Genomic DNA, 21,468 nt, shown 5'->3' with positions numbered 1-21,468 from the left:
CTTTCACTGCAGGGGGTGGGGTGGGGATTCACACCAGGCATTTGAACGCAGCCCTCAAAATGGCAACGAAACAAGTCTCAACATTTGCAAAACATTCCTTTATTAATAGAAATAAATTATTTTGTATAAAAATTTGCATGCGTCAACCATTGCATTTATCATTAGCACAACGCAGGGCTTCAATTCAGTCAGCCATCTTCACAAGGAACAAACTTCATCTTCTTATACAAGTTGAACAAGTGTGGAACGGGAATGGAAATTCTCACAATCACAAAAAAGTACTTACAAGTAGAACATCAGACATGGTTTTTTATTTCAACAGCATTTTTTTTCACAAGCTAACATTTTTTGTTTTCCTTTTGTGATTCACCTTCTTTCATGAGTAAACAGTTTGGACATTTGACACACAGTCATATAATATATTTCTGGGCGATTTCTCTCCCAACCCACCCGCCCCTCCTGCTTTGGGCTCAAGGTTAGTCTTTGTCCTTTTACAGTTTAGACTATGGTCTAGAGACATCTCAAAGGCTGAGTTCTCGTGGTGCTATAGTCAACGTTGTTCTTAAGTTCGCATCCTGCAAGTCTTCAGGTATGTTTGGTTTCCTCACTCAGTTTCCATGATTGCTGTAGCTGACATAAGTCGTCTTGCTGGAGGAAGCTGCGGGCAAAAACAAGCAAAGATCAGCCAAACAGAGAAAAGCCCTTCTTATGGATACGGAAAGAAGCTTAACAACCCTGTGAAATGTTTCGTGCTGGTGATGTGCCATGTCTTCAAAGAAACTGAATAGAATTAGGCATGGGCGTTAATCAGGGCTGCTGACAGACACAGCGGACAGGTTGTTCTTTTTGCTCAAGCTCAGGGATCACAGAGAGATTCTGGTCTCAGCAAAGGGCATCACGCAAACCCATTTCAACACAGTACTTGAACCAAATATACCTAGCATTGTGGGGCAATCCCAACAGTGATGTCAGGGCTGGTTACTGCGGTGGTGGAGTGGTGGGGCAGGGCAGTGGGGAAGTCAAGGATGCAGCAATGCGTGGGGGCTGCATGGGTGGAGCCAAACCTTGTTATCTCCCACTTGGACTACTGCAACGCACTCTACGTGGGGCTACCTTTGAAGGTGACCCGGAAACTGCAATTAATCCAGAATGCGGCAGCTAGACTGGTGACTGGGAGTGGCCGCCAGGACCACATAACACCGGTTCTGAGAGATCTGCATTGGCTCCCAGTACGTTTCCGAGCACAATTCAATGTGTTGGTGCTGACCTTTAAAGCCCTAAACGGCCTCGGTCCTGTATACCTGAAGGAGCGTCTCCACCCCCATCGTTCAGCCCAGACACTGTGATCCAGCGCCGAGGGCCTTCTGGCGGTTCCCTCATTGCGAGAAGTGAGGTTACAGGGAACCAGGCAGAGGGCCTTCTCGGTAGTGGCGCCCACCCTGTGGAACACCCTCCCTTCAGATGTGAAGGAAATAAGCAGCTATCCTATCTTTAAAAGACATCTGAAGGCATCCCTGTTCAGGGAAGTTTTTAATATTTGATGGTGTACTGTTTTTAGCACTTGATTGGGAGCTGCCCAGAGTGGCTGAGGAAACTCAGCCAGATGGGCGGGGTATAAATAATAAATAATAAATAATAAATAAATTATTATTATTATAATAAACCAGCACCCCTGATAGTATCCTGACCACACTGCCTGGGTAAGTGGCAGCATCACCCTATCAGGAAGGTGGCAACACAGCACCTCCCCAGCCTGATGACCACATGCATCTGAACAGATCTTCCAGAGGTGACCTGGGTCATCTCAGAAAGTTCCGCCAGTAGGGAATCTATGAAGAGGAGGTTAAAGGGTGATATGATAGCCACGTTCAAATATATAAAAGGATGTCACATAGAGGAGGGAGAAAGGTTGTTTTCTGCTGCTCCAGAGAAGCGGACACGGAGCAATGGATCCAAACTACAGGAAAGAAGATTCCACCTAAACATTAGGAAGATCTTCCTGACAGTAAGAGCTGTTCGACAGTGGAATTTGCTGCCAAGGAGTGTGGTGGAGTCTCCTTCTTTGGAGGTCTTTAAGCAGAGGCTTGACAACCATATGTCAGGAGTGCTCTGATGGTGTTTCCTGCTTGGCAGGGGGTTGGACTCGGTGGCCCTTGTGGTCTCTTCCAACTCTATGATTCTATGAGAGAGAGCCTCATTCTGCTTCCCTCCAGCAATAATCCTTGGAATGGCTTGAGAGCTATGGGATTTGACATTGCTCCCAGATAGGGTTGGAGGAGAAATTTGATTCGGTTGCCATTTAAATGCAAATCTATCAAATTCACACTGTCCAAATGTAAGAACTGAAAAACGGCCATCTTTAAAAATTCGTACTTATCTGAGTTTTGTGCTGCAATTCTCCAGCCAAGGCTCACAAATATTTTATTATTTAATTTATTTCATAAAGTTTATATACTGTAAAAAAAAGGAAAACTCAAAGCGGTTTACAAAAAAAGTATGCATTAGGGAAATGTGTACCCCAAAATGAATATTGTACAGTGGTACCTCAGGTTACATACGCTTCAGGTTACAGACTCTGCTAACCCAGAAATAGTATCTCGGGTTAAGAACTTTCTTCAGGATGAGAACAGAAATCATGCAGCAGTGGCGTGGCAGCAGTGGGAGGCCCCATTAGCTAAAATGGTGCTTCAGGTTAAGAACAGTTTCAGGTAAAGAATGGACCTTCAGAACGAATTAAGTACTTAACCTGAGGTATCACTGTATACAAAAATGCATGATATTAGTGGAAATTGCGTGCAAAAATATGTAGTCAAAACAGCATATAAAAACGTATTTCATAGGAAACAGTTGCATAAAGATGATGATTAATTTTGATGAGGATCAAATAGAGAAAAAAAAAATAGAGAAAAGCACACCACTGCAGAAATTTGGAGAATTGAATTTAAGATTAGAAAAATGAGAAACTGAGAGAACCAGAATGAATATCTCAGGGCACTCCCAGAAGCAGCCAGCAGGGAACTTTGCAGAAAACGTTACACCACTGCAACCAGTGCAGGACATTTTTAAATCGTTAAAAAGCAAGAAAAATTGGAACGCACTTGGCCACATTGTAAAGTATAAGTGAGGTAAGCAGCAACCCTCTCCTGAAAATTATAGAGAAATTTCTCCATCTTGGGATTTTTCAGAAAACTTAATTTAACTCCACTTACCCAATGAAGGAAATTTTCTGCACTGCTTGTGTTCAGTCTTTCCATTTAAAATGTTATTAAAAGAAGAAGTAACAAGTCCTCCTGAGCCTATGGCTTCTTAGGGTAGTAATGAGCCTAAATTAACAGTACTCCTAAGAATTTGTGTGTGATTTCTGAAAAGTTGCTCACATTCTTGTCCATTTCATTTTGTGGTTTTAAAAAGGAGAGGAAGAAAACACTGACTACCAGTGTACCCAGCTTTCCTCTTCTCTCTTTATTTCATGAACATCTTCTCAAGCATCATCCACAATTTACTATAATGAGCTTACTGCTTCTGTTTGGGGATTTGAAAGCCTCAGCAGCTGGTATCTTGGTTTTAAAGACTGTGGGCAATTCACAGTTGAAATACGAATCACACTTGGCAAGCAAAGGTGACCAGAGATGGCTGTATATTTGGCACAATAAACTCGAGGAACTAACAGACTTTTAAAAGATCAGTTTAGTCCTTTGGAATAAAATAAAGACAAATCAAAATGACATGCAGCTCTCTTGAATTGAAAGCAGGCGTTTCAATAATCAGGCTGTCTCTCAAGCAAGTGGGTAATGGGGGTGGTAACAAAGTTTTACTCAGGAATAGACCCATGGAGCTAACTTAGTAATGTTCCTTAAATTGAGTGACTCTGCTTTGAGTAAAGATTAGTTGAATACCACCCTACGACTGAAGTCAGTGAACTGAGAACTATTTATATTGTACAGAAGTGACTAACTCATAGCCCACCAGATTTCACTATACTACATCAGCCCTAGCTAACACGACCACAGGTTCGACATTCATGGTATAATACAGCTCATCTACACTTAAAATACACTGGGTGTCTGTTGAAGATGTAAGTTTAATATGCATAAAATGTAATGTTTGTATGCACTAATGTTTGAACAATTCATGTAAAGCTTTACATTTGCAAAAAGAAGTTTGCATTAAGGAGGAGGTTTCACTCTGGCAAATGCGGCAGAAAAGGGTGGATATTTCAATTTCAGGTTAATTGATGACATCCTAGAAAACTGCTATATATAAGAGTGTATGAATGGAGTCCCCTGCTTAAGCAGTCAGACACCACAGCAGGTCAGGCCAGATTTCTTACAGAATGAGACTACTACTAGAAAACGTTAAACATGTTGACCATTTTATACGTAAGAAAATCAGGCTTATTTTGCTCTACACAGTGGCTAAGCAATGCATGTACACAGGCCCAGTTTGAAGCCAGGGCTCACTGGATGCAACCATAACTGTTAATTAGTTCTGCACCCTGCAATTTCACCTACTAACTGCTTGAAAAATCTAAGAAAAGAAAACAAAAACTTAGCCTAACCTTTTTGGAGCATTTACCTGTTGTCACTGTTCTGACAATGATAACAATACTATGAAGAAAGCAAGGATCCTCATGAGTTTGGAATAATCCCAGCCTCACGAAGCAGTTTGGGGAGGGCGACATGAGAACCTTTGATCCCAGCCTTGCCCTCAGAGTCCAGCCTCGCAAAACATCACAGGGCTGGTTCAGGGAGGGTGGTGTGAGCAGCATCCCCCCTCCTGAGAAAAATGTGCCCGGGGCAATCACCCTGGCAGCTCTCCCCCCCACACACACACACTACAACCACAGGCAGTGGAGCAACTGTTGTGCCCGAATGGTCTCTTGGGCCCCTATGCTAACTGCTTCAGGGCTGATGAAAATTAAGAAGATAAGGAGTCTGGCTGTGCTGGGCCTGGGGGTTAACCCGAGCCACAAAGTCCAGGTCTGGTACTGAATCCAAGGATTCTGTGAGGAGTCAGTCCAACAGGGCCAAGGTAGGAAACCGGGCTAGGTCAGGCACAGGGTCTCAGGCAGGTTCCAGCAAGCAGCAATGTTGCTCCCGCAACCTGGAGCAGGGTCCGGCAGCCTTTTATCTCTGACGGGGTAACGTCCAGTCCTGATCCCCTGGTGACTCACCTCCCTGTCTCGCCCGAAGGCAAGCACTCCTCCTGCAAGTACTCAGGTCTCTCAATTTCTCAGACCTGAGTCTCTGCATCTCGGGAGACGTCGGTGGGTTACTAGACCCAGGGGCCGCCTCAGCCTCTCCTGACCCAACTGGTAGTGGAGCAGCTGTAAGTGATGGCCCAGCTGAGGGCAACGAGGTCATCCCTGCATCTGGAGCCAGGGCAGCCTCAGGCCCCTGACTCAGCCCAGCTGGTGCTTGTTGCAGGGGAACCTGTGCGGACTGGGGCTCTTCAGGATCAGGCCCCAGACTCGGTTCAGCTGCCGCCTGAGACAGAGGATCAGGTGCGGACTGAGACTCCTCCGCCTCCGAGTCTGAGCCTGAGTCCCAGGCCATCACACGAGCTGGGTCAGACCCATCGAGTCCAGAACCCTGCTTCCTGTAGTTGGATTCCCCCACAAGCAAGACATGAAGGCAACAGTACTCTCACTGTGTTGCTCCCAGATGGAACTTAAAAGGCCTCTTTAGCAAATAGTCAAAATAAAAAAATTCCTTCCAGTAGCACCTTAAAGACCAACTAAGTTAGTTCTTGGTATGAGCTTTCGTGTGCATGCACACTTCTTCAGATACACGAAAGCTCATACCAAGAACTAACTTAGTTGGTCTTTAAGGTGCTACTGGAAGGAATTTTTTTTTATTTTGACTATGGCAGACCAACATGGCTACCTATCTGTGTCTTTAACAAATAGTTAGCATGTGGGCTGGGAAGAGCAAGGAACCAGTGTGACGTTAACATATGAGAGAGTGCTGGAGGTGAAATAGTTAAACAGGTTGCCCAGTCAGGACCCAGGGGGGTGGAGTCAGTGGAACTATAAAACCAGCTCTGGGAGGTGCAAAAGGAGGAGTTTGTTGGGAGTTGGGTGGTTGGTTGGGATAGAGTCTGCGGTTAGGTTGAATTAGTGTAGCGAAATAAGCTGAGTCAGGAATAGTTAGGGGCTAGGAAGACAAGTAAATATCTGAGAGGTGGTTTAGTGAGTGAGAGCAGGTAGCGGAAGTTATAGGTCTGGATAGGCACCCCATGATTGTAATTGACCGATACCGTTTATGAAACCACACGCTTGTTAAACTGCAATAAATAAACAGAAGTTTATGTTCCAATTTAACTCTGACTGGACTCAGTATTGTACCAGGTAGGGCCTGGGTGGTGGCAGCGAGAAATAAAGTGGTGGCACAGGGATCAAGAGACGGTGAAATGTCCGGGGACCCTGTGTGATTGCCACAACCAGTTGCACAACTGATCCAGGGTTTAGAGCTAGATGAGTTTATATCATAATCATCACTGCACAGGGAGAAACACCGAGTTTCAAAGCAATTTCAAAACACACTACATTATAAAAATACATTGTAAAAGTGCTGTTGTGCCCTTTAGGTCACGAGAATCACGACAGAGTCAGGAACTGAACCTAGAAGTCTGCTTAAGCACACCTATGTGCAACTAAGCCCCAATGCTATCATACCCCATTGAGATCATATTCCACTAAACACATGTTCTCAACCTGACTGTTGAGTTTCATTCCCTCCACGGCACCACGCTTCCCCTCGCCCCGTCACCGCAAATGATGTCATTGCCGCACAATGCCATGACTGCCACTGCAAAAGTAATTTGAGACCTGAGGGTCACCAACTGTTAGCAAGAAGGAATATTTTCTAGATGGTATTCTGAGTACTATTACAGCTAGCTGGTTTCAAAGAGCAGCTTTCAAGAAACTCAGCGATAAGTGTGCTGGTGCCTCTAAAAAGTTTCCGCAAATTATTTTGGCAGCAGGGAGTAAAGTTAAGATGGTCTAATAGCTACAGGATGACTTTTGAAAAAAGCAAGCACCAATTCTGAGTTGCCTGTCTTTCAGCCAAGACAGCTCAATTACACCATGGGGGGGGGACTCCCGAGAATGGGGATGTGTTGCCTTTTCTAATCTTCCTGCTTCTCAAGCAGTAAACAACAAGGATCAACACCCTGAAGGCAGGCGCTGAAGATGAGCTTTAAAATCATATCAATGTTTTGGGGCTGAAGCCAAGATAAGACTACAGTAAAACACAAAAACACTTTGCTGCGCATCAAGCTACTGGATGGAATAGGTTTGCTTCCAGTTGTCACTCAGAAATCACATTTAGAGAGTGCTTATACTAGATTCAGCCACTCCAATCTAGCATGTAGATAGGGAACTCGCTCTCTGAGTGTTGGTCCTCATGAAACCAAAACAGCACCATTCACACACAATAGGAAGGCTTTTAGAAAACTTGAGGCAATCCTAAAATTTGCAGAAACACTCATATAATTTAAAAAATAAAATAAAATAAACCCAAGCCTTTAAAAAAAAAGCTTAATAAGGATGGAGCATATTCAGTGGGTGTTCAACAGTGACAGGCTGTCTCTTTTCCTTTGTATTCTTCTGGGCCTCTGAGACATTTGTGAGAGAAACCAAGACATTTTTACCTTCCCATACTGGCATATGAAATCAAGAAAGCTTAATGATTAGCAAGCGCATTGTGATAAACTGATCAATATTGTTGGGTTTCTGATTGCCTTTTCTTAAAAAAGCAAACTGCTTTGAGGGTGGCTCCCCCCACAAAATAAAACAGTGGCCATTATTTTGATGATTAATAATAATGATGATAAAAATCCTTTGCCAAGCATTGCTAGTTCCCTTATTGATCTTTGGTGTCTGTAATTCTTCCACAGCATCCAAATGTCTGGAAGGTACGGCTGCTTCCACCATAGTGTACACTTCCTACATTTCTCCCTGCCACGCAGCCATTGAAGGAACAAGAGCAAACTTCAAGATCTGCTGTCGCCAACTCCATTCTCTCTTTAGCCAGTGCTTCCCCCCCCCTGGCAAAACGCAATGGTAAGCAGCAGCACTACCATATTTTGTGGTGGGAAGGAGGCAGGAGGGCTCTCAAACCCCATCAGAGCATCGTGCCTCCTTCCCCAAGCCCTGGAAGTGTTTGGCCAGCTTAGGAGTGGGCTTTGGGAAGGTGGATAGAGGGCTATCAGACCCTTCAGAGCATCACGTCTCCTTCGCCCAGCCTGGGAGTTGTTCCCCCTGTTTGGCTTGGAATCAGCTTGATCCCCTTCCCCTCTTTCCTTTTTCCTTTCTCCTTCTGTGATGGGACTCTTATTTGGGAACTTCCCTGGGTTTTTTCTGGCCCACATAGGACCAGTCTGGATAGTTGGTCTTGGTGAAGATTTGACGTTTTCACCCCCCAAAAGTTTTTGATTTGTGTTTCTACTGAAATGAGGCTGTATTTTAATGTTGTATTTGAATCTTGTTTTTAAGTTGTATTTGAATCAATTGTTTTTATACCTGGTGTTAGCCGCCCTGAGCCTGGTCTTGGCTGGGTAGGGTATAAACAAATTATTATTATTATTATTATTATTATTATTATTATTATCCCAAAGCTGGGCAGGTCGAAGCCTCTTCACCTGGGCAGCAGCTCCCCAGTAGCTTGGTGGATAAGGGAGCAGCAAGCAGCTAAGCCACTCTCATTGCCCAGTCTTGGTATCAGGCCACACCCCTCACCCTCCCTTGATAACAGGAACTATTTTTTTTCTAGAAAAAAAAGCACTGTCTTTATCTGGTATGTTTATGCCTCATTTAAAAGAAAGATCATAATAAACATTATAATTCATGCTTCATGCTTCCATATCTGCAATACCAAGGGCTGTTTACTTTGTTTCAAAGCATATCCTTTTCTCATATCAAATTATGAATTATTGCTAAGCCTACAAAAGCCAGCAAACAGGAATTTTCAGATTTTACCAATAGCCTTTTGTGATTTGGGGATCGACAGCACTGAATAATTTCTTTGTTGCACTGACATTTGTAAAAGCATGCTATCGGAAACAAACCTTTTCCATTAAAAAATACTATTCTCTCTTTTATTTTTCTCTCTTTAACCACGCATGCAACAAAATGCAGACTTCAATGTGGTGAAGGCCAGTTCATCTTTTGTATTTAGGCCTTTGACTTTGCCCAGATCTATTTTGCCTTTTTAGATAAGTATGCAGGCAAATAAATGTCATATAGCATGCTATGACAACATGCTCCCATAGAGTGCAATGACTAACCTACTTGAAAGAGTTATTTCGAGATGTGCCAGGATTCATGAACCAATTCCAGAAGGGGAATATCCAGCTTTTCTAATTGCATATTTTGCTAGTTGGTGATGAAATTTGCATATGAGTACTTAGACAATGGGATGCAGGTGGCGCCTGTGGTTTAAACCACAGAGCCTAGGACTTGCCGATCAGAAGGTCGGCAGTTTGAATCCCTGTGACGAGGTGAGCTCGGTCCCTGCTCCTGCCAACCTAGCAGTTCGAAAGCATGAAGTGCAAGTAGATAAATAGGTACCGCTCCGGCGGGAAGGTAAACGGCGTTTCCGTGCACTGCTCTGGTTTGCCAGAAGTGGCTTAGTCATGCTGGCCACATGACCCAGAAGCAGTACGCCAGCTCTCTCGGCCAATAAAGCGAGATGAGCGCCGCAACCCCGGAGTCGGCCATGACTGAACCTAATGGTCAGGAGTCCCTTTACCTTTACCTTTACTTAGACAAAAGACAATGGATGAATTTACAGATAGTCCCTTACCAATTGTTAACTTGAAATGGTGTGTGCATATGATCACTTGGGAAGTTGGTTTTCTGTGTTATCCTATCAAGCTTTTAGCTTTCCTCTGCTTCTCAAGATTTTTTATCAGGTGTGGAAGTGCCAGGCATATTCCCTGGCTAATGCATAGTCAGCGCTAGCCTGAAGGGAAATGCCTTGCTCAGGTGTAGTTTCCAACAGGTAATGAGAAGTCTGACTGAACAGTGTCACCAGCTCCATGTTGAAAACACATGAGTAAGGCAACATTCTTCAGACTAGTGTGTAACACCATCAAGAAGGTTGGTCTTGTGTCTTTGTGTAGTAAGAATGAATGCCAGAAGTAGCATCACTTAGAACAGCGATCTCCAATCTTTCTTCCTAACACACACCACTAACAAATTCTGAGGGTCTTGGTGGGAAACTTAAAGATTTTTCTGTCTATTGTAGCAACTGGAATGTTCCATATATGATTTTTAATTATAGTTTTGTAGCTTCTTTTTATACCGCATTCTATTCTAATACAGGCTTCCTCAAGGCATTTTTGGCCTACAACTCCCATGATCCCTAGCTAGCAGGACCAGTGGTGAGGGATGATGGGAACTGTAGTCTCAAAACGCCTGGAGGTCTGAGGTTGAGGAAGTCTGCTCTAGTACAATATGAATTCCATAGAATATATAAGAAATAAAAGAAGCTATTAAAATACAATTAAAATGTGAATGCTTCATGTGATAGATGTGCCATCTCCCATCTTCAACTACAAATCTATAGACATTCTGTGGACCACTTGAATGAAGCTTGTAGACGACTGGTGGTCTGAGGATCACAGCTCAGGAGCCCCTGACTTAAGGAATTCCTTTTGGTCTTCGTAATTCACTAAGCCAGCATTTTTCTTGTCCTAGAAAGAAAAAATCAGCTGCTTATTGCAACATGGCAAAACCAAGGTTGCACTTAAAATGGTGGGCTGAGGGAGGGGAAGATGATGCTCAAATTTTAGAATTATTCAGGAGGTCATAAAGTAAGATAAGGATGACATTACCTACACAGACTTGTAAAAAGTATATGTATTGATAACACCACCAATAAATGCAATATTGGAATTTGAAAAGCTCTAGAGGGCGTTTGCAATACAGCTTTGCAATAGTGAAATAAGAAGCCCATCATCACGATATAATCAGATCAAGGTTAAAGCTTTTTTTGAAGTGGAGTTTTTTTCCTAAAATGATCATTTTTAATTTCTTTTGCTACAGATCTTTTTTTAAAAGCACCTTAAAAAATGGGTACATGATTTTTGGCACACCTCTATGTTCATGCAGGTCAAGCCAAGAAAAAGTGTGGTTTATTAAACATTCCTGTGAACGTACATCTATTAGGAAGTGCTGCCACTCTTGACCATGGTTAAGTCTACGGATGACTTACTGTTGGTTTCAAGACTTTCACAAAGTTCAGTTTTGACCTCGCCATTTGGTCTGTCGTTTCCCTTTTGGATCAGCTTGCTTTGCATTGTGGCTGCTGTGACTACAGCTTTGAAACTCCTCTTCCTTTTCTGAACATTTTGCTCTGGATGAAAAATGATAATATAAACCTTGGGCATGTAGAGCATGCCTAGAGACACAGAAGCACTTAAACTCATGGATATTGTAAGTGTCGTTGTCTGGATGTACATCTAGAAAAGAGAAAACATGATACAATTAGTGCCAGTTGGGCTAACAGAGGAGACAGGGATACACAGAATTGTTCACGGGAGAAGACACTCCAAAACAAAACCATACAGGCCTAATAAGGTTAAAAAGTACCACTCAAGTGTTATAGTGTTGCAATTTCATGGCATTGCTCGGATATTCTGCTACTTACAATAAAAGATATTCTGCAGCTGTTCAATAAAAAGGAATGCCTGTAGGAGTCAGAACAATTTAACCTCTCGCCAGAAGCTCGGCTCTTCCCTCGCCGGTCCTGGACGGAGCCTTTAGAAAAGTCCCGTATGCTCAAAGACTTTGCACCTGTCCATTGGGAGAGATAGGAAGCCCAGAACACTTGTTCTTTAGATGTCCCTTTTATGAAGAGGCACGTAGTAAGACCATTGATCCCCTACTGGTGAGGCCCGCCAACCTCCCGCAAAAGCAAAAATTTGACCTTTTCCTGTTAGGCAAAGATCAGAAGACGACCTGGATGGTCGCCAGATTCTGTGTACAGATCTGTAGGCGCAGACCATCTCCTAACTCAAACAAGTCCGTCATGAAAATCCCCAAACTTGGTTCCATGGGTGACTCTGGGTCAACTCCCTGCGATAGTTGATTGTTGTACATTGTTTTAATTGTCTGTTTTTCTTCTGTGTCTGTACCCCCAAGTGTGTTTTATAAGCTGGTCTCCGACTGTAATAAATTATTTTAATCTTAACCTCTCCTTCGGCATGGGGCTCAAACATTTGTCATGAATTATTGCATAAATCAGACAGTAGAACAAGACAGATGCAATAGTCTCAACCTGTCCTAAACCACAGCGACAATACCTCTCTGAATACGGGACCTTTGAGAACCTTCCCTGAAGAATTGCAGATGACATAACATTAAACCTTGCAAGAGAAGAAGCTCTACGTTGGAGAGGATTGTGTAGGTGATGTGAGTATGGAGTGGCCAAACAAAAGTAGGATCCCTAACCTCAGTTGGGAGCAAGATTTGTTGGCTGTGCTACTGAGATTTCCAAATTCAATCTCTAGCAATCTGCACTTCATTGTCCGGAATGCTTACAACAATGGGAGCATGCGTAACAAGTCCAAAGATAGGCCAATGGTTTTAATTACCTCTCAATGCAAGGTAACCATTGGGATTCCAACAGCATATGAAAAATTAGGGAAGAGGGATCGGACTTGAAATGGAGATGTAGCCAGAATTTTTATAGTAGTGATGCATAGAAAACATTACAGTTGAAAATACTCATTGTGTGTTGCTTCTTATTGGAAACTTGTGACGTCACACCTTTAATAGACTGTATTTGGGTTAGTGTGGCATGGTTGTTAGAATGTTAGAATGACTTGGACCAGGGAAATCAAATTCCCACTCAGCTATAACTGGGCCAGTTATTATTTTTCAGCCTAATCAACCTCACATTTCTGTTGCGTCCATAAAACAGAGAGTGGGGAAAACCATGTATGCCACCTTTAGCTCTAATTTTGGACACCTCTCTCTAAGTGCAGAGGGAAAAACATCATCAGGGCTACCTCATGTGTGTGTGTAAACACTAAGACTGTATACCATGCTGGAATAAAGGTGGTTTAAAGCCATGCAGGCATAACTCTCCTTTTAAATTGCATAATTTTTGCTGAAGAAGAACTTTTGAGATTGTAACTCATTTGGCGCCTTCAGTATCTCTTTATCCATGCACAATATTGTTTCAGTATTAGGTTTGTCATTGTTAGTTATTGCCGGCTGAATATTGATAGGTATTTTGGTTCAACATGTATATTTAGATTTACCTTGACATTTTTTGTTCATTTGGTAAAGCTATGAACCCCATTCATTCACCCTTCCCTTTCATCCACCCAATATTCCAGCTGACCAGGCGTACCTACCACTGGTACAACAAAGTGCTACTCATCTCATCCTGAATCACACGCTAGACTTGTCATTGTGTGTTGCTAATCATAGAAGCAATGAAAGAGCCAGTTTTAAACCACACAATTCTGTTTTATAATTATTTTTCACAGCTAGAAATGATGGAACGTCTTACTATGGCTCTGCATGACTTAAGCAGAACTCCCTTAGAATTTCTGTATACCCTGTGAGTGAAAAGGAGGGTTATCATGAAAGCCATTCCATGCCCTTATTGATAAGGTCTCAATGATATTCTATCTTGTCTACTGTGTTTTATGGCACAATGAACACTCACACAGTAACCTAAAAGTGCTTTGTAGTCATATTCTGTCAGTAATAATCCCAAACCTTCTTTTCAAATGCTTTACTGGAGCTGGTGTTCTGTCAAAGTTAGACCAGAAAGAAAGATGAGGTGATAAAAGGTGTAATGTAGCCCGAATAACAGTACATTTTTTTAGTGCTCTTTGTTGCAAGATGAACAGTTTTCAATTTCATATTTTATTTTTCATGACTATATAGACCAGGGTTTCCAGTTGTTTTGGGACTACGACTTCCTTCATCCCTTGTTAGCAGGACCAGTGGTCAGGGGTGGTGGGAATTGCAATCCACAAACAGCTGGAGACCCTGAAATAGACCATTAGCAGATGGCAAGATGGGGCACTACTGCTCACCTGATCTTCGCTTGGTCGCCTTGCTGTTGCTTATCAGGAGGTAGAGAGAGGGAGAAGATAGTGATGAGGGAAGCGCGGTGCAAACACCTCCATTTGTTCCATCACTGTATTTGCACAGCACTGACCTCACCACCATTCACCTTTCCCCTCTGCCTCCTGGCAGGAAGGACAAACCATAGCTGTCAACTTTCAGATTTGAAAATAAGGGATCAGCAGCCTTGAAAATAAGGGATCAGCAGCATAGCTGTCAACTTTCGGATTTGAAAATAAGGGATCAGCAGCCTCACCTGTCCCGGAGACAGTCTACAGGATATCTAACAATCCGGGATAGCAGCGGGAAGCAGCGGGAAACGGTGCTGAAATAAGGGAATTTCCCACAAAAAATGGGAAGGTTGACAGTTATGGGGCAAACCTAACCAATCAGAGGTCAAGTGAGCAATGGTGCCCCAACACACCTTCCACTACTGTTACAAAAAACCAAAAATTCTCATTTTAATATCTTTAGGTAGAAAGTCTTCAGACGCTATAGTTTCACACATAAAGATAACCACTTACACACACATTCTCAACAGTTTCGGCACAGAAAATATGTTTGTGCATGCAAAGAGATGGGCAACTGCTTAGGTAAACTGCTGTGTGCTGAAACAGAATTGGAAATAAGGTAGCATTGGAAACGAAAGGAAGCTGTCACTTTATATCATGTTCTTTCCTTTGTAGAAAAACCTTTGCATATATGTTTGTACTAGAAAGTGGCTTTCCTTAGCAGCCTGATGCAAAGTACCATGTAATTTGCTTTTAACATTTGATTGAATTTGTATCCTCTTTGATTGTTTTCTACCTGGCAGATGAAGCCAATGTTATGTTTTAAGCTTTTTTAATTACTTTGCATCGTAGGTGGTTTTTGTGAGTGCCTGCCTTAGCTTTGAAAATAAACTGTTTCAGCAAATAAGGTGGTTGTTGTTGTTTATAAAAGCAAAAAATCAATAACCTCGATGCACAAAGACAGTTCTGTTTAATTCACTATGAAGCTCTGAATGACACACTCTGAATTAAGCTCCTTGCTGTGTCATACTGTACTCTATAGGCAGTAGGGTCATTGCTTAATTGAAACCAACCGAAATGTTGCAAAATGGTAAGCTAGCAGAACCTTCCTCAGCCAGGGTATTAAACTAAGACAGGGGTAGGCAAACTAAGGCCCGGCGGCCGGATGCGGCCCAATTGCCTTCTCAGTCCGGCCCGCGGACAGTCCATGTTTTTACATGAATAGAATGTGTCCTTTTATTTAAAATGCATCTCTGGGTTATTTGTGGGGCATAGGAATTTGTTCATTACCCCCCCATATATATATATATATATATATATATATATATATATATATATATATGCAGGTTTTGGTGTCTTCGGGTGTCTTCCCGTGTAAGAGTCGGGGTGTCTGTGCGACGTTTCGACGAGGTCTCACTCGTCATCTTCAGGCTGGTGCTTTCGGCTTCTTGTTACTGGAACAGAGCAGAATCTGGTGTTTGAGTTCCTATAAATACTGTTGAGGGGTGTGGTGTATAGCCTCCAACGTTCTGGGCAGAGAGGAAGTTCCTAGATTATCTATTAGTGGATAGAGAAACACCCTCACAACATGAACAAGCGTGACGACACGTCCCGCCTGCCAGACATCTGGAAATTAGCCCTCCCCACAAAAACCGACACCAGAACCAGAGGCACACAGAACGCTGTCACCAATCAACCACACCAGACCCAAACCCAGACCCTCTCCACAGACATATTACAGACTCCATCCAGTAGCCAAACTATAGTGGCACCTCCGGATGCTGCACCCCCCTGCAATCCCTACACAGATCTGGCTGGCACAAGGCACAAAACCACAGCTCGCCCCTATACACGAAGCCAAGCCAGAGCACAACTAAATGCAGCACAGCCATCTTCTCAGAAAAACTCTTCACAAGCTCAAGAGGTCAAGACACAAAAGCTTTAGCAACTAATCTACACTTAATGACCCACCCAGTGGTATTCAGAATATCACTCATGAAATCACTCAAGATATCCCTCAAGTAATTAAGGAACAAAAGAAGAAAAGGCACACTAATCTAGGAACTTCCTCTCTGCCCAGAACGTTGGAGGCTATACACCACACCCCTCAACAGTATTTATAGGAACTCAAACACCAGATTCTGCTCTGTTCCAGTAACAAGAAGCCGAAAGCACCAGCCTGAAGATGACGAGTGAGACCTCGTCGAAACGTCGCACAGACACCCCGACTCTTACACGGGAAGACACCCGAAGACACCAAAACCTGCATTCCTGTACCCGTGAAAATCTACGAAAGCATATATATATATATATATATATATATATATATATATATATATATATATAGTCCAGCCCATCACATGACCCCTGAACTAAGACAAGAGGTGGGGTGAAAAGTGTTGCTGTTAAGGGTCACAGATATTGCTAGCAAAGGTCATGGTAGAGATTGCAGTCACTTCCAAAAACAGCAGTTTGTTCAGAACACAGCTGCAAGATTACTAGCAGGGAGTGGGGTGTATTGTAAGGATGTGTGGCCAGATGTGCTTAGAATCCTCTCCTTGATCCTCCACTAAAGATGATGCCATCTTTACCCAAGAGTAGGGCCACCAGCAAGGAAAGGAAGCACCATACACCCAGCTTCCTGTCAGTGGCCCTGCAACATCGACTTCGTTGACTGGTCATGTTGTGTGGATGCCTGATTCTCGTCTTCCAAAGCAACTAGAAGAAGAAGAAGAGTTTGGATTTGATATCCCGCCTTTCACTCCCCTTCAGGAGTCTCAAAGTGGCTAACATTCTCCTTTCCCTTTCTCCCCCACAACAAACACTCTGTGAGGTGAGTGGGGCTGAGAGACTTCAAGGAAGTGTGACTGGCCCAAAGTCACCCAGCAGCTGCATGTGGAGGAGCGGAGACGCGAACCCGGTTCCCTAGATTACGAGACTACCGCTCTTAACCACTACACCACACTGGCTCTCTGTATTCTGAACTTAAAAATGGAAAGCGTAATGCTGGTGGTCAACAAAAAAGGTTTAAGGACTATCTCAAGGCAAATTTCAAAAAATGTAGTATAAACACCGACAACTGGGAAACACTGGCCTGCGAGTGCTCCAATTGGAGAATAGACTGCCTCAGGAGGTGGACTTGTCTTCAGTGGAGTTATTTAAGCAGAGGCTGTCAGGGATGGTGTAGCTGCAACCTCCATGCATCAAGCATGGAGTTTGAGTAGATGACCTCCAAAGTCCATCCACTTCTCTAATTCCATGAATAGTTTGAGACAACTTCACCTTGCCTTCATATAATGATACCCAAGAGGACATGATCACTTCCTCCCAAGGTTCCCCATATATCCACTTCATTGATTAGTTCCCCCTTGTTGTGAGGACCACGTCTAAAACAGATTATCCCCTTATTGCTTCTTCCACCTTCTGGGAAATGAAATTGTCAGCAAGGCAATTAAGGAATTTGTTAGACCTTACATTCTTGTCAGAGTATGCATTCCAACAGATATTGGGGTAGTTGAGGTTTCCCATGACTATTGTACCTCTTCTTTTTGAATGCTTGGTAATCTGCTGTAGAAGGCATCACCCAAGTCTTCAGTCTGGCTTGGAGGTCTACAGCAGACACCCACAGCACAGTCACTGTTGTTTCCTTCTCCTACAATTTTACCCATATACTCTCAATCTGCCTTCCATGCCCCAGGTCCTAAACCAATTAGGATCTAAATAACAAAATGTATCCTCTGCTCATGGGAACTATCCTACCAACCTTTCATCACTGGAAGATACCCTTTTCTCAGGCCTGCCTGAGATTTAGTTAGCTGGCATGGAAATGACAGGGCCTTCTTACTAGTGGGACCCAGGTTGTGGAATTCCTTTGTCCAAAGCATTTGGAAGAACCTTTAGGCACTAAGCAAAAACTGTGACTTCCAGCCATTTGCTCTGAAATGTTTCATTCTTCTGAAGACATCTTCGTGTTGCTATTTTTTGGGTGCTTTAGTTTGTTTGCAGTTCTTATGACTAATTGCTTTGTTTTATTATAAGTTTTTCATGACTATTATGTGTAATAGAAGCCCTGGGGGGCTTCAGTTGTAGAATTGAAAGACAGGGTATAAATATTTTAATAAACACAGAGAAAATGAGAAGACAATTCCTCAATTACTCTTAGGGTTGTTCTTCTTGCTGTGTACTTGTCAGGGAAAACAATTAGGCTCAGATATTATTTCCCACTTAATACTAAGCAATTTACAAAACTTTTAATAGAGGACACTAGTTCTAATCTGCCCACATTCACATTATTAGCATGAACGTGTCCAATAACAATGTGAATTAATTACATTATCATTTGAGATTTTAAGCCAAAAATGCATTTGTACCCAATACACACTGTTAATTAATCCAGTCTGCAGGTACATGTGCTGAATGCTAATTAAAAGTGTTGCCCACAGAGTAAATCAACAAGGAAATTTGGCAGATGGGAAGCCTCTCAAAATAAATTCAAATAGACTGGCGAATCTTCAAATGCAGTGCACCTAAAAATAAGGGAGCTAACTTTTTGGAATATTCAAAAGCCGGGACATCAGCCTGGAAAGCTGTAAATTGTTGGTTTCATATTCACAAGCTAAAAAATATAGCTTGGACCTGAGATGCATTAATAAAATGAAGTTGGTGTTGAGTTTGGTTTCTCTGTCTCCACATTTTTAAGAACATTTTTGTCAAATTCCATGGTTATTAATGAGTGCAATCACTATTAGTAGTAGTAGTAGTAGTAGTAGTAGTCAATTTATTATCCATCCTTCACAAGTAGGTCCCAGGATGGGTTACGGTAATCTAAAACTCAGCATTAAAAACAGTTAAAACAAATCAAATTCATTAGAATAGGGTGAGCCCCCAAAAACACATATCTCAAGTGTCAAAGGTGTGTGTCTTCAGCATCTGATGAGAGTTGTATTACACATGTGCCAAACACACCTCTGTGAGATAGGAATGATGCCAAAAGAAGTAGTTTCCCTCTTTAGCTATAAAACTTAGAGCATGTATCTTGATTGGAAATGCTTATTTAATATTCACTCATCTTTGCTTGTTTCTTACAAAGGCCCCCACATTAATATTAACTCTGTTTTTCTTCTCCAAACCCTTTACCTGGGAGGAAATCCAGGAATGAATAATAAGGGCATGTAGAATACTAATACTATCAGAAACATCCTTTCAATTCTGTAATCATTAACCTGATAAGAGCTTTGGTTTGATGTGATGTGCTTGTTTATTTATTGCATATGGCACTAGTGTTAAAGTTCAAGTGCTTGATATCGTATCCTATTAAATGAAGTACCATTTTTTTCACTTGGGAGGGGGTAATTTTGTTGAGCATCTTCATGGCATAATTAAGCCGCTCTCCTGTGCAAAACGATGGATGCTGAAATCAGTAACAGCTGGTTATCCCAACGGCTGGGTAAATGCAGGGCAGTTTTGCATTGGCAAAGCTGTGCAAACACAGCCAATTTATTGTGTTAATGGTCATGGCGTCAGGCAGAAGAAAAAAAGCAGCTAAAATTAATCAAGAAAAAGAAAAACAAATAACACCCTTTCGCCTTTGGCATTCTTTTCACTTTCAGTGCTCCCAAAGATCATGCTTAATTGCTGTTATGTTGGTAAAGGAAGTGTTAAAGTCACCAGCAATTTAGGGAAAATGACAATGTGGGGAGAAGCCATATGTTTGTTCATATATGCTGTTTCTGCCCCCCACCCCAGTGATGGATCTAGAACAGGGCTGCCCTCTGTGATTTCCCCTCCAGATGTTGGTACCCTCCAGATGTTGTGGACTACAACCCCACAGTCTTTGACTATTGGCGATACTGGCTGAGGATGATGGGAGCTGTCTTCCAAAACATCCAGAGCAGGGGTCGGCAAGCTTACTGGGGGGTGGGCTGGTTCACCGCACCACAAAACTCCTGGTGGGCCAGAGTGCGCGTGTGTGTGCATGCATACACACATGGCAGAGGGGGCTTCTCTTTCCCCCTCTCTCCCCCAGCCCCTTCCGTCCCCCTGCCTATCTAGGGTGCTGCTGAGAGGCAGAGGCTCGCAGCGGCAGTGGGGGCGGAGGAACGAGCAGCCTGATAGGGCTGCTTTCGGGCTGCTCATTCCTCCTCCTCCTCCGCTGCTGCCAGCCTCTGCCACTCGCAAGGGCAGGCACAGGAGCATAGCTGTCAACATTCCCCATTTTTTAAGGGAAATTCCCTTATTCCGAATAGGATTCCTTGCAAGAAAAGGGAAAAGTTGACAGCTATGCACAGGAGCCACACTTGGCGGTGTTGGGTTGAAATAAATGGCGGAGTGGTGGCATGAGCAGTGGCAGTGGCAAACAGCTTGCCCAGCCCCCTTCCTCGTCTCGGCCATGTGCAGCCGCCGCTCTCCCATTGGCCAGGGCCTCAAACCTTAGCAGGTGATTGGCTGGCGATTTTCTGCACCAGGAGGGGGGAGGGAGGAGGGAGGAGGATCTGCCACGGTGAGGGGGGGGGGAATGTTGGCAGGAAAAAAAGAGGTGCCAGCGCCGCGAAAAAAGCAACAACCACGGAATCCCCATGCCAATCCATGGAACCGGCCATGGGCCTTAGGTTTCCGCCCTCTGATCTAGAGGGTACCAGATTAGCTACTATTGCTCTAGAAGCTGTGAACACCTTAAAACTCTAGCAAATGATGAAGATGCTTTGTTGGATTGTTTCCTATGAGAGGGTTTGCAAAAAGTCTCCAAAACATTTCTTCAGAGTCCAGTCTCAGAGACTTACACCAATAAAACAGTCCTTCATTACTGCAGGACAAATATTTGCCTATTTTTGTGCAGCAATCACTGATCACTTTAACGGCCCATTTAAAACAATGCTTTTGCCATTTCACACGCTCTTAGTCCAGGGTTTCCCAAACTTGGGTCTCCAGCTATGGTTGGGACTACACTTCCCATCATCCCTGACCACTGGTCCTGCTAGCTAGGGATGATGGGAGTTGTAGTCCCAACAACAGCTGGAGACCCAAGCCTGGGAAAACCTGTCCTTGTCTTTTCCCTCTTTCTACCCATCTGGAATTTGTGTAGAATGAATGTGTGGGTGAGAAGCACACACTTCTCCTGTCTCAGACCTTCCACACAGAGCTGATGAATAAATAGAAATTAGGTAGAGGCATGGATGCCATCCAGTTCCCCTTCCACAAATTAGAAGTGCACTGTTTCCAACCATATGAGAAGGTCTAGTGCAGAGGTTCTCAAACCATTGTCCATGAATTGCTGGTGGCTCCATCTGTTGGACGGTGAGCAGCTCCATCCACCAGCACCAGATCTGTGGGAAGTTTGCAGAACAGTCAAGAATAACTACTTGGCTC

The 21,468-nt window shown here is 43.2% G+C and overlaps 1 protein-coding gene across 3 annotated transcripts in view; it reads right to left on the bottom strand.

Annotated features, from left to right (window-relative positions):
- Positions 1–462: 462 nt before the first annotated feature.
- The window catches only part of GRM8 (glutamate metabotropic receptor 8), a 585,307-nt gene continuing 564,301 nt past the window's right edge, over positions 463–21,468 (bottom strand). For 2 of the 3 annotated variants that reach the window (XM_082239575.1, XM_082239576.1), the window contains exons 10-11: positions 11,165–11,466; positions 463–658 (exon numbers count right to left, since the gene is read on the bottom strand). In XM_082239575.1, coding sequence (XP_082095701.1) covers positions 11,170–11,466 — 297 coding nt within the window. In that variant the 3' untranslated portion in view covers positions 463–658; positions 11,165–11,169. The remainder of the gene's footprint in view (positions 659–11,164; positions 11,467–21,468) is intronic. The other variant, XM_082239577.1, reaches the window with a different exon arrangement.

This window comes from Podarcis vaucheri (assembly GCF_965113315.1).
Source record: "Podarcis vaucheri genome assembly, chromosome: 10".
NCBI classification, from domain to species: Eukaryota; Metazoa; Chordata; class Lepidosauria; order Squamata; family Lacertidae; genus Podarcis; species Podarcis vaucheri.
The sequence above is the reverse complement of the archived record's forward strand: the minus strand, read 5'-3'. Positions and strand labels throughout refer to the sequence as shown.